The sequence below is a fragment of the Rhamphochromis longiceps genome, linkage group LG7 (genome assembly GCF_057381845.1).
Source record: "Rhamphochromis longiceps isolate RC_006_pf linkage group LG7, R_longiceps_female_GT1.1, whole genome shotgun sequence".
Taxonomy (NCBI): domain Eukaryota; kingdom Metazoa; phylum Chordata; class Actinopteri; order Cichliformes; family Cichlidae; genus Rhamphochromis; species Rhamphochromis longiceps.
The window spans coordinates 31953357-31967866 of NC_140563.1; the positions used below are offsets into that span (position 1 = coordinate 31953357).

At 39.0% G+C, this 14510-nt stretch overlaps 1 protein-coding gene across 2 annotated transcripts in view; it reads left to right on the forward strand.

Moving 5' to 3' along the window:
- The window catches only part of dcc (DCC netrin 1 receptor), a 372740-nt gene that overhangs the window by 316869 nt on the left and 41361 nt on the right, over window positions 1-14510 (forward strand). For both annotated transcript variants that reach the window (XM_085413367.1, XM_085413368.1), the window contains exons 26-27: window positions 10174-10323; window positions 13995-14291. In XM_085413367.1, coding sequence (XP_085269493.1) covers window positions 10174-10323; window positions 13995-14291 — 447 coding nt within the window. The remainder of the gene's footprint in view (window positions 1-10173; window positions 10324-13994; window positions 14292-14510) is intronic.

Sequence of the window (14510 nt, forward strand, 5' to 3'; positions counted from 1 at the left end):
GCCTACATTATCTGAGGTAGTAATTGTTCTTCATTTCTCAAGGTTACGGGTTAAATAACAGTTGTTATTTTAAACATCAGGAAAAATATGGAAAATCACTTTCCTGAAAATTGGTGAAGCTCACACATGCATTCTTATTTCTGTCTAAAGCTAGTGAGATATCATCACATTTGATGTAAAATCTGTGACTGAAAATTTAAAAATCACATATAATTAAAGAGCTCTGCAGTTTCTCAGATTAACTTGGGAGCATACTGAACTGAGCGTATTTTACATTATGCTCAATATACGTCATTGCTCTTGCTATTGGTGCTTGAGCTTTCACATGGTACCTCCAGATGATGTCTCCAGTGGCCAGTTGCCTTAGGGTGATGATGATGATGATGATGATGATGATAGTCAGAGAGTTCATCTTTCTTTGACTTTCCAACTTTCTTTGGGAGGTTTAGATGTAAAAAGTCTTTCAGGCAAAAGCAAAGTTGAAGAGAGAGGCGTTCACACTTGCACCAACTTTCTCACACTGATAATTAGCCTGTTCATTCCCTCAGAACGACTCAGAGGACAGAGTGGAGGGGAGATCTGAGGACACGCCAGTGACGAGGGGATGAGCCTGGGAAAGACAAAATGAGGAAGGAGAGGCAAGCAGCGAAAAACTGGAAGAGAGTTGGCAAGATGAAGCGGGAAAAAAGGAATGTTGCTGTGAAACCTCAAAGATTCGGTTTACAGTGTGCGACTCCAGCAGTGGCTCTGATCAGATCACATGAGGGGTTTCACATCAGACACAAGAGCAGCTTCAGTCAGTCAACACGGCTGTGACTGTAAAAGTTTTACCAAAGACATGATTGCATTTGTACTTTTCTTTGTCACTCACACTGATTAATGAGTACTGAGCCATTAAATTCCGTGTTCTACAACCACCTAATGGAGTCTGGTGAAGTTAAACAGCAGTTTACGGTTGGCTGGTCAGCACAACTTTAATTTTAAAGACGTTTATTGTAATGCATACCACACTATCTAAAAACAGACCCCTAAATTCTGCACTCTGTTTGGATGAATTTAAAGCATTAGTCTGTAACAGTGAGTCATCAGTGTAGAAAGAATAGCTGGAGTTTGATACAAACTGAGTTTTCTATCTCATTCACTACTGTTTTTCTCCAGATATCATCGTATCTCAAAGATAATTTGGCTATACCTCTTTAGGGTGTTATTCCCTGTATCAGAACTGGCTGTTTTCGATATTAAAATACTTCATTTAAAGGCACATTCTGCAAAGAGGTCTCTAGTGATCACTGCTGTGTAATTTGGCAGATTTGCAGTTTTAGAAATGATTCTTTGACTTAAGTACTCTAACTCATCATAATTCTCATGGAAAAAAACAATAAGTTGGTAGCACCTTGTAGAAGCTTTTCAGTTCATAGCATAAGGCCCTGTTCCTCTCAGAGAAGACTGTGGATAAAAGGAGCATGGCCACCGTGACATCAGCAGTTTCACATTATTGATATTACCATCTTTTTTAATATTATAATATTATCTAATATTTGAGTATTTGGAGAGGGTCTGCGATACATTGGCAGCCTGTCCAGACTGTACCCCAGCTCCTGCTCTATGAAAGCTAGAATAGGCTCTAGCCCAACAGTGAGGGACCAACATCCCAAACAAAATCAGTGACTTTCATTGATGCCTAGAAATGTCTGTCAGCTATCACTGACTGACTGACTGTGTCAGCAGTTCCCTAAAACACAAAAGTTATGGTCATAACCCAAAATGTAGGTTACAGTAAGCCAACACAACCAGCACTCACAAACATGAAACAGACCTATGTCAAACACCATCCCTTCAAACAGCACACAGCTGATGGCTTAGCCAAGGCTGAGATCTTAATAGAAACATAAAGTCACTGTAATGCCCCGGTCTTGCCACTAAAAAAACCCACCCAAATGATTACCTCTTGTTACATGATTTAGGAAAGTACAAACTGACGGTCAGGATTAAAATCCTTTACTTAAACCATTTAACGCCATTAGAAGAATGTTAACTCTGGTTTAAAGGGTCAGTCCAAGTCATCTCCTCCAGTATTTCTTCAGACATGTCATGTCCCTTCATTTTTATCATACCCCTTTTGAAGCTCTTGCAGTCCTTAATTACACCAGTCTCCTGTCATTTCCATAAGACACCTTTTAACTGTAGCACTTGTGAAGTCTCTAAAGCCGTCTAAGACTATGTCAAATTCTGTTTGATGTGCATCACCCTCGTCGGCTCATCCTCGCACCAACTCTGTCCCACTTCCAGAATCGCAGTGACACCTCCTCCTGTCCCAGCACCCATCGCACTGTGGGTGGAGTTCATAGTGTAGGCACTTGATTTTAAACAGCTGTTTGTATAAAACTGTTTCCTTTCACCATGAGGTTGATGCAGAACATCTGCAGAATCTCTGTGATACCAAATTGTGTCTATGAACCAGTTTTGTGCACAGAAGCAGGTTGTCTAATTACGGTGTTCTCTCTCTGTGGAGTGAATATGTTTTCAGTCACATCAGTGAGCAGAATGTTTCACATTGTAATTACCCTGCTCTCAGTCTGGCTGCATGTCTTGAAGGATTTGTGTCCTCTTTTCTCTCTTTTATTTCTTCTTCTTCTGATGTGCAGTTGCTGCTGTTGTTTAACCCAGTTGTAACAAACTGGAGTCACTGAGGTGAAGCGTAGCATCCAGGTTATAATGCTGTGTGGTTATTTCTGGAGAGAGTGAGTCAGCGGCCAAGTGATAATTCTTGTTAGCATGTGACAAGGACTGTGAGTTTACATAAATGTGGGTGTTTGTGATATGTGGGTCACCATAAAGCAGGAAAACCCTCTGGCTTCCTCTGCCAACACTCAGACCTGTTTCCTATTCTATTTTTTCCCTCTTCCTATCTTTTTTATTTGCTGTCATGTTTCACATTTCATAGATTTTCCTTTTATTTTATTGTTTTTTGGAAGTTCTGTCAAAGACTTCTCTGTTCTAAGCTGTGGCACTGCATCTTTTAGAAATACCGTTTCTCTTTCTGTAAAAATAGAAAAGCTTTAAGGTATTTTTTGTTTTTGGAGAGGGAAGTTAAAGACAATACTGAACTGAAAAACACTAGAAAGTGGACGTTCCAGTCATAGTTTATAATACAATTAGTAATCTGTTTAAATAGGCAGCATATTTTTGTTGGATTTAATTCACTAAACACCTAAAGTATATCAAAAACCACGCTAACAGTTCTTTATCTTCAAATTTGAGTGCATATAGTTAAAAATAAATCTCCAGTGTTGTGCAAAACTCTTGAGCCACCCTTCATTTCTTTATATTTTGCTTCCAAGGAACCAGGCTTTCTTGTGATTTTTTTGAAAGTGGTCTTGAGATATGATTTTCTTTCAGAAGATTTTCTTTGCGTATCGGCTGCTTTTTCACTGATGTTCAGTCCACTCGGTGTTTTTCGTTTGAGCCACTTTGATATATCAATCATTCAAGCATAAAAATGCATCTGTTTCAAAGCATGAACCAGTGTTTACATATTTACACATTTTAATAAATCACTGTATCTATTTCTCATTTTCCTGTGTAATTATAAAGGAATTCTGGTGGAGAGTCCCAGATTTTAAGCCATATGCGAATGTTCCCAAGAGGATCATGGACCCCTATTGATCCTCTACCTAATCACACGAGCCAAGGTGTGAAAAAAGGTGTGGTCACAATTGTTTTTACTGTGTCCATGATGCTCTTGGGGACACTTCCAATAGGGCTTAAGTTGAGGAGCTGAGACTTTCAGGTGGAGCTTAGAGTATAACTACTGCTCCTCCACATCAAAGCGAGACAGTTGAGGTGGTTCAGGCATCTGACCCAGGATGCTTCCTGGACGCACCCCAGGTGTTTTGTATCAGTTTTACCAGTCGGAAACCCCGGGGCAGACCCAGGATACGCTGAACAGATCGTGTCTCCTGACTGACTTGGAAAGGCTTTGTTGTGCAGCAGATAGGAACTGGAGGAGGTGGGTGAGAAAAGGGAGCTCTGCTTAGACTGTTCCCCAAGGAACCCAGACCTGAATACTGAATCAGGGCTAGAAAATGGATGGATGGATGGAAAATCCTGCACAAAAACACACATGTCAATAAAGGTTTTTAAATTGAATTCTAACTGTCAAAAGAGACAGATGGCCAGTTTTCTTCTCCAGCTGCTTCTTCCTCTTTGAAACCCAGAGGTTATTACACTAAACCATCATCAATACCAGCATCGATCAGACAGTATTGATAATGGCAGGGCTGTGATCAGCAGCTTTAGGAGGTGTGTGTGTGTGTGCTCATTTAAACAGAGTCAGGGTTTCATTACAGCAGCAGGACGACCAGAGATGAGCAAGTCTGGTCAATACACTTATTGGCGGAGAATATTGATGAGCTTGGTGCAGTGAGGTGGGGAGCTACAGGTTTATGGAGGTTTTGTAAGAGGGTGAGAAGGAGGCCAGAGATAAGAGGAGACAGAAATACAGATAGAGATCACAAAATGCTGAATTTTGCATAAGAGGATATAAAAAAAATGCTGTTACATGAAGTCACGTAAAATTAACAAAGTAAAAGTCACAAAGGCATTAAATAGAAATAAAAAAGAAGGAGTGATAAAGAAACCATACAGAAAGAAAAATATTGAGCAAAAACAGAGACAAGAATGGATAAAAAGTTTGATCAACAATGACACAAGCACACTGAGATGAAACCCAAATAAAACTGATAGAAAACTGTGAGAGTGAGAGAAGAAAGTCAGACCGGAGACACAAAGACACAGAAACAGCAGGTAGAGGTAGAGATCATCTGACGTCTGCAGAGCAGAGATGTTACAGCCGGGTTTTAAAAAAATGAAACAGAAAAATATCGAAGAAGCCTGGAGCTCCTTTAGCTTAAGCAAAATGCAAGAGACATAAACAAAGAGAGAAACAGTGTGGACCCTGCAGGGGTTTAAGAATAACGCACGTTCCACCAAATCAATTACAAACAATTTACTTAAATGTTCTCAATATTTCCCCCATTAAATAAAAAGCAATCAAAGCAAATAAAAAGTCTACTAGTGCAGTCACTACTGTCATGCATGACATTACAAACACCGAAAGTGTGTTGAAAAGCTATTTACAATTTCAGTCAAATTGCCTTTTTTGTTAATTTAATGTGCAAATGTCCCTAATGCATTTGTCAGTTTGCAGCTATCTTCATAATGAACGTGTCAGTTGGATGTTCACTGACACTGATTTTATTCTGTATTTATTTCTTTCCTGCTAAAGTTTTCAGTCATGGTTGTAGTTTGGTTGAATGCTAACACGGTTCCTTTGTTTACTGCAGCCTGTCTGCAGTCATAATAAGACATTTTTAAATTCTTTTAATTTAAATCAAATTTCTAGCACAAGAGTTTGGTCCTTGCGCTTCCTGAGATATCCAACATGCCTCACAGACAGCAAGCCCTAGATCTGTTGGAACTCCACCATCCCTCCTTTTCCTCCTCTCTAATCCCCTCCCTGCCCGTGCTGGCAAATTTTTTGGAGCAATCCTTCTACTCATGCCTTCAGGACTTCTCAGTCCAGGCAGTCATTCCCTTGATGGCTTACAACCTCCTTCAAGATCTAAGTTGCAATAAATCTTTCTTCATCATCTTTTTTCGAGTCTTTGCCCAACTGGGGCCCGCTGACTTCTGTTCAACAAAATGTTCAGCAAATTGAGGTTCCAATGACACGAGATAAAAGACATACCAACTCGTGTCATATACAACCATATGATATTTTAACCAAGATCACTACGTTTACCTAATCCTGATAAAAAGTCCTCTCTTGCCTTAATCTTACGACACTGATATAAGATTTGTGTTTTGTGTAACTACACCAGATACTCGTTGTTGACAGCGGTGAAAACTGTATCTGAATGTTCATAAAGAAGTTGTCTGCATACACCAAAGCAGCAAAAAACTCATTGCCCCGAAATGCAGAACTGACCGCCACAGTAAATCCTTTGTGCCGGTGGCAATAAGACTGTATAACTCTTCCACAGAAGCTTCTTCTTTTAAGGCTGCGCTCAGGACCTCTTCAGAGGAAGCTCATCTCTGCTGCTTGTATTCTCTCTTATCCTTACAACAATAGACTGGTACCCATACACTTCCCCATTATTTGTAAAAAAAAAAAAAAAAGACCAGCAAGACTTGGGAAGCACTTCATTCCCAACCATGAGTGGGCATTTTGGCCTGCAGGAAGTGTACAACTTGATAAAGCCAACAGGGCCAGGTCACCTGAGGTCACCAGATCAGAAAGCTCCACACAGAAAATCTTTAACACATGGTGAAGGGATGATGTCCAGCTCTGTCTGGGAACTAGTCTGCCCCTAGTGTATACCAAGCTCTCCTTTTGGTTGCACAAGGACTGAGTAGTCTGTAGCAATGAGCCGAACGCTCCACACAGAACACCCCCTCAGGGACTTGTTGAACACAAATCACACGGAGATTGGTTGGGCAAAGTCCTGCACACCGCCCAATAACTTTGAGAGGGTAAAGAGAACTCTGTATTAAAAGTAATGAAAAAAGTACATTTGATTCAATATTTTATGAATCTGTGTAATTTACCATCCGTGGTTTTTTTTACACTGACTGAAACTCAGCAAGTCCGCCAGCTATACAGTTACACTGCTCATTTGTCATGCTACCATCTGAAAAGCTCCATGCCAGTTTACACAATTTATTCTCATTCAAGTCGAATAAGTATATTTCACAAAGTGTTGAAAATATCAATTTAATAATCTTCACAATTATTATAATGACTAGTAAGAAAAATATCTTTATAAGCATTGTTATTCCCCAGATCTTTTATCTATCCACTTTTGAGAAACATAGATGAAAACAAAAACGGAGAAAACAGTTTACAACAAAATGTTAAACCTTGGGTCGTGTTTCTTTTTTCTTTTTTTGGAGTGATTTCCTTACAGCAGGCTGGTGAGCCTTTAATTCAGTATTACATTGAAAATATCTTTGTAGAAAACAGAAATGGGCTGTTGCAAATGTTTTCTTTTGAACACTTTTTTTTCCTTATTAAATATTCATTTATATTCAGAAACACAATGCTGAATTCACCTCCAGCCTGAATGGAGGTGCGTAAAGAAGACACAGCTGGAGAGAGACAAAGAGAGAAATATGTGCACACACACACACACACACACACACACACACACACACACACACACACACACACACACACACACACAAAAACAAACAAACACTGACGGGTGCCTCTTATCTTTTAAACAGCTTGGAGAAGCAGTGTGTGTGTGTGTGTGTGTGTGTGTGTGTGTGTGTGTGTGTGTGTGTGTGTGTGTGTGTGTGTGTGTGGACCTGAGGCAGTGTAATCAGTCTCAGTGAGTTTGAGTCCCTGCAGTTTCCTCTCAAGGTCACAATATGAACTCTATTGGCTCCGACTGACTGTCTGCTTTACAGTCGGTGGGACTGTTACAGGGCTGCTGATAACATCATTAACACTGTGACATTATAAAAAACTTCTTCCACCACAGATCGTACTTCTTACGCTTCTCCCTTTCTGTCCGCTGGCATAGCTCTTTGGTTACCATGGATATGTACATGCAGGTGCTTCACTGGTTGCTGTTCTTCAGTGCAGTGAACTTCCAGGTCTCCTAACTAATGAATAGCTGCGAAAAAGAACAGTCTGTACATGGTGAAAAACTATCTTTGCTGTCATGATTTACAAATACTACACCTGGATGATTCAGGATAGTTAGTGGAGTTTGAAATGCAGGTTTTCATACAGAAAAAAGAAAATTTATGTTAATAGCAGCAATAATAATAATAATAATAATAATAACAGTGTTTAGAATGATATTAGAATTCTGCTGCTGTTTCTTTTTTGTGATACTCAGAATCTGAAATGTAATGTCTTCTAACATGTGAATCGTGCTGTGCAGCTTTACAGTCATGTCAAAAGTTGTCTCAGGTTTCTCTCCAGTACCCTTTGCTTCATTAGCTTAGAAAATGACCTTTGTAAGTGTCTCTGATTGCTCTGGGGGACTCTTTGCCCACTCATCTTTATGCGTTGCTTCTTTGACATTCTGCCATTCTCATAATGTCCCATCACAGAATTTAAAGTCTCAGCTTTTACTAGAATATTGCAATTTGAGTCTTTTTTTCCAGCTATTATGTTGAAGAGTTTGTGCTGTACTTGGGATCATTGTCATGTTGAGTGATCCTACTGTGCTAAGCTTTAACTGTGAGATGCACTGCCTCACATGTGAATACTTTGGTATAGAGAGGAGTTCATGGTTGAGTCCTGTGGCTTCAAGAACAAGCTCCAATCATCACCCCTACACCACTGTGCTTGACGGTTGGTATGAGGTGTAGTTCATTGTGGCCACACATTTCTCCTGATAACCCTTCCAATGATGCCATACTTGTTCAGTCTTCTTCAGTTTGCCATTAACTTTATTTAACCTGCTAACTGATTCTTGATGAATCCCAAATGTAGATTTTGGGTTTTGTTTGGAGTTTCTCTGAGGCTTGGAAGTTCTGACCTCTGGGTGAATTTGCTGGAAAAGATGGAAAGACAAAAACTTATCCTTTTATACAGATGCTTACGTTTGCTGATTACGTGAGTGATTAGCACTTGATTAGCATTGGGCTGGTACTCAAACTCCTCCTTTTTCACAGGAATGCATAGAGTAAACTGACTTTCTCACATGACTGCACATAAGATAACTTTCACTGAATGTCTACTTGATACCATGAAACAGATAAATGAGATCATTTGAAACTATCCAGCACTATAACATATACAGCAGGATAACCCTAAAGTAAGGATAAATTGGTGCCATGTATCCAATTGGACAAATCCTAAAACAACTTCTCAGTCAGTGTTGTCACAGTCTACTCAGCTTTACTCTCACATTCTGTTTTTTCTCACACAAATAAGCAACCACAAGGGTAAAAGAGTTAAAACTTTTCATTTAAAACTTCATCATACTACGGGAGCGTAGAGCTGCCACCCAGGCAAAAGAAAAATACAAGTGTATCACGTTATAACGTGAAAGGTTTATTGTTCTAACAAGATACTTTTCCTGTTTGTACAATATACTATCATGTTTGTACAATATACTATCATGTTTGTACAATATACTTTTCACGTTTGAACAACATAATATCACGTTATTACAATATACATAATTATCACATTCGTACAATATAAATATTATATTGTACAAACAGGAAACGTATCTTGTTAGAACAATAAACCTTTCACGTTATAACGTGATACACTTGTATTTTTCTTTTGCCTGGGTGGCAGCTCTACGTATCATACACCAAAACTTTGTGTGAAAAAAAATTTCATTGACAAAAAGAACAAAAATATTTTTTTAAGTCCACTCGCAAAACTGACTAAAATTGAAATAAAACTTTTAGAAAATCTCTAAAGTTTGACTTTTTAAAATGTGTAAACCTAACAAGTATGAGAAGGCGTTTCTGCATTTTTAATGAGACCAAGGTTTCCACATGATTGTGAGTAAAACAATATTTTTTAAATACGCTTTCTTTCCGCTGACAAATATCCTCGTATTAGAATTAAGATTAAGAAAACATTAATGGTCAAACTAGGCATGAGCTAAAATGAGCAAACACACATCTGAAATTGAAAAACGAAACTGAAATAAACATAAAAACTTTCTGTGCAATGACTAATATTGGTGGCCCTGACTCGTTTGGCTCTGTCGCTGGTTTGCTGACTCCTGTGCGTGTCTGCTCTGTCACTGCTATCAGCCTGCTTCTTTATACATCTGTTTCAGTGGTGCTCACAGTTTGTTTTCCCACTCTGACTCATGTATCGCTGCCTCATCTCTCGCTGGTTGAGTTATGTGATCAGTGCTGTGTGTTTGCTTGTTCGGCTTCTGCGTGTTTGCCGGCAAGATTACACAAACACCGCTGAGCCAGATTTCATGACGGTGGAGAGATGCAGCACGATCAAAGGAAGAATCCGTTGAGTTTTGGTCCTGATCAGTTCTTCATAAGCTTTATAAAAAAGGCACTGGCATCGGTGGAACGTGAAATCGCAATCTCTGTGTGGTCTGCAGGTTTACTGTCTCTGTTTCAGTGTGGGTCACTGGAACACTCACCCTGTTGCTCTTTCTGTTTCAGCGGTGGTCAGTGCCATCCCGGTGCCAACCCTGGACTCCTCGCAGTATCCTGGGATTCTGCCTTCTCCCTCGTGTGGCTTCACTCACAACAAGTTTAGCCTGAGACCAATGCCTTTCCCCAGCCTGACTGTGGACAGAGGATACACACCAGGTACTTTGATGCCATTACTATACTTCTAATCGTGCTGCAGCAAAAATAAGCCTGAAAAAATTGCCACTGCTCAGACAACAGGTAGCTCTGTGGCCAGGAGGCAACAAAAGGTGTGAAAGAAAACTCTGATGTCTGCTTTCTACACTTTCTTATTTCCATGTGATATGTTTAGATTAACCTTTATGTTATGTTGTGCCAACAACATAAACTGCTGTAGTTTGCGCAGTCAGCAAAGGAGATTTCTTCCTATGTATATTTATAACTGAACACTGAGGCCAAGAAACACGTTGTTGGTTACCAATACTAGTTCATTTTATTTTACCGTCAAATTACAAATTTCTTCTTTCGGGTGTCCAGCAGTCATGACATTACAGGTCTACATTTACAAATGTAGAGGATGTCCTCATTCTAAGGGGCTTTTGCATTACTAAAAGATCATCTTGCTAGTTAAGACATGTAAAACGTATAAGCTAATCAGTGACACAAAGCAAATTTTAGAAATAAAATATTACAAATATTACTGTTGTTCTTATGGGAGTGACAGTTGCAGTGACATTGTAGGTAAACTGCTTTGTTGTACATTGAATGTGACACATGGGAGAACCAAAGCAACAACATGATCTCGCACTTACAAGAGGATGATGAAATGAACGTAACATATATTGGATTTGTTAGGAATCTTTCTGAAAAAAACATATAGACGTTCATAATTGCTGTATATGTGATGATGTTCGTGCACATTTTAGTTCAGTGACATACAATATATTCATGGTATGAACTTGTCAACTAAACATGAAACATTAAATGTTATTATTATTATTATTAAATTTTTTTGCTAACCTGCAGATGTTTGAATGTATGACAGACATCTGTTATATTAAAATCAAAGAGCCATACTTATTTAAAAATAAATATTTTGCCAAAGTAACGGTGATCAAATAGTAAAAATTTGAATGGCAGCAGTGAGGGGGCGGGGCCTAATGATTTCTCAAACTAATATGAGAGAAAAACTAAGCACATTAACTTGCTACATCTGTATATGCTAATATTGTTGTTATGCATGTAGAACTGTCATAGATAGAAGTAAACATGTAACTTTTCCAACTGTTTGCCCACTGATAAATTTAAGTCAATTCATTAGCATGGTAAAACACTGAATCCTCCCGAATCTCGATGGTTACACCAGCATGCTCTTTGAATCCAAATGATCCAATTCATCTGCTTTCTGCTCTGAACAACTTAATGTTTATGTACTTTATAGCTCTCCTCTTTTTCAAGTAGATGACATTGTCTCAAAGTTTTTTGGAATATTGTAGGAGGAAATTTATGTACATCCTTTCATGCATGCAGCCTTGGACATGATGACAGAAGCTGCGTGGTGTGGCTGAAATAGTCCCACCATGTTCATATTACCATACCATCTCATGTCACATGACAGTATTTTGGTCATGTGTTAAAATGTAACTATTTTCTCTTTTTAGTCCAGGCTTACATTGTGTGTTCACTCGGTGCTAACCCTAATTCATGTCCATAACTCTAACCCAAGTAGAAGCACTTTTTTGGGAAAAAAACAATAGTTATTTTAATTTATCAGATTAACTGATTGTATTTTTTCGTCATTGACAACATGTATATGGAGCATATTTTTAAAATGACATATTCTAATAGTACAGGGTTCTGATTAAGGTTAGGACAATCACTAATGATGTTCGAGACCATCTGTCACTGGTTAGAGGTGAGGAAAAGGAGACAGGACAGATGTTAGTAATTAAAGAGTAGTGAGGAAAAACAAAATGAACCACTTGCTTTTGTTTTTTTATTTTGTTTTTTCCCATCATTATTTCAGCACGTGTTTTTGAGGGGTTTAGTAAGGGAGTCATGTTGATGTCCTCTTACGAGAGTTCTCAGTGGTGGATATTAAAAATGTATGCCTCAGACTTTATGCCTCAGTTCTTTGAAAGATTTGATAACATCAGACTCATAATCTTTTCAAGGCCTTTGAAGGTGCAGCGAGTAAATGTAAGTGTCTGCTCTTCCTGGCAAATATGGTTACCCTGTATTGCGCCGTACTGACACATAAACTTTGGTTCTTTTAAAGATTTCCTCATGTCATACAAGGTTAAGCAGATTCTTACTTTAAAGAAGTTATGATACCTGGGTGTAAAGAACATTTTAGTGCCATCATTCATTTCTTATTTTAGTGTCCTTGCTCTGGTCTCCATTTATTACCGGAACATATAACCACAGAGACTGCAGTTTATTTTCTGTTATTTAAACCAGGTTATCAGTTTTGCCTGAGTCCCTGCACCGTACAGTTACACTAACACTGCCATATGTAGCATTTTCCCTACAGTCTAATTGTCTAAATGTGAAGTTTCTCAAATAACCATCTTTTAATATAACATTTACATTCCTGTGAGTTAGCCAAATGAAATGAATATTGTGTTTCTTGCTATTCGTTTTTCCTTTAAAGGCATTTGGTGTTTTCAGTATTCAAGTGTATTCATGTAGACCTGCGAGTCACTATTTTAAAAATCCATTTTATTTTTTGCAGTGAATTGTTATGGAGAATGTTACCAACTTTCCTCCTGATAGAGGAGGTAATGCAGATGTATTTTCTTCAAAACTAGATTCTTGGAAAAACACAAATTATTGTTTCTTCTCATCGTCTCTCTGAGCTTTTTGAAAGTCTTCTATTTTTATGTCTCGGTCCCCTCTTGTCACTTTTTTCCTCCCCCTCTCATTTTTACTCTTTAACTGTGCTCACGTTCCTTCTCTCGGCTCTCCCTCTACATTCTCCTTCTTGTCTCAGCTGCTTAATGAACGCACAGCAGCTCTACATACAATAACCAGCTTTCCAATGTTCTCTCTGATCAAACTGGCTGTTGTTACACAAGCAGGAGTTTCATCTCTCACGACACATGAGAGTCAAGTTTCTGCACGCTGAAGATTTTTTTTATTGTCTTTTCCTTTAACAAGAAGCTCTTCTCCTTTTTTCCTCTCATATGTGTCTTTGACAAGATAAAACAGGGTTTCGCAGTGTGGAGAAATTCATCCAGCAGAGAAGCACCAGCATGAAGCTTCACATTCAACAAGAAACAGAATAAAACTAAGACCTGGCAGGGTTTCTCTATGCCAGAGGAGGAGATTGGCATTTTAAATAAAGTGTTAAATTATACAGATGAGATTTATTAAATTTTAAAGACGACTGGATAAATGACAAGCTGTAACTTCGTGAGAGAAGACAAACACAGTAACTGCAACACAGTAGTGGAATTTCAACAAGTTTAAGGCCCAAATTTACATGTTCCCTCTGGCCCGTTGTGATATTTATTACTACTTGAGTGTAAGGATGTCTGCTTTTTAAAGGATAATGGACAATTACTAGATTGTACTTGCCTTGTAGTGCCAAAGAACACAATTAAAATTCAGCACGATCTCTTTCCAGAATTTATAACCGTGTTACTCAGACTTGTTGTGATTAGTCTGTCTTTTCTCTGACCGTTCTTTTGCTCTTCGAAAATGGCTAATAGGATATTTTGTCTTTTCTCTCAAATTCCCCTCGCTAATATTTCTCATCTCTTCTTAACCTCGCATTGAATCTTTTTTTTTTTTTTTACCTCCTTCTTGCTTAACATGCTACATCCGTTTATCTGCTTCCCCATTCTTAGCTTTGTCCACAGATGCCTCCTCCAATCCTCTTCTCCAGCAACAGCCTCCAACACAACAGACTGCTCCTCTCCTCCCCGGTTCCTCAGCCCCGCCTGGGGAGCACCTTCCCTCGATAGGCCCAGTCCCGGGTGCAGCCACTGCAGCGGCAGAGGAGGCCCAGGGTGGGAGCGGTCGGACCATCCCGACAGCCTGTGTGCGGCCCACCCATCCACTAAGAAGCTTCACCAACCCACTGCTGCCACCACCCATGGGGACCATCGACCCCAAGGTGTACACTTCTATGCTGCCACAGTCCAGTGAGTACCGCTGCTTAATGCATGTGTTATGACTAATAATGTAGGATTTCTTATAATTGACCAGGACTGATTGTAGTGTTCTTGGCAGGAATAATTTTCCTGGAATCAGCAGCTAAACCTCTAGTGGCTGATTGAGTTTTCAAAAATGCTCAGATTTCAGTCTAAATTGTTTATCTTTTGACTTTAGATGATTCTGCTGGAGTTTCTTTCTGTTAAAAG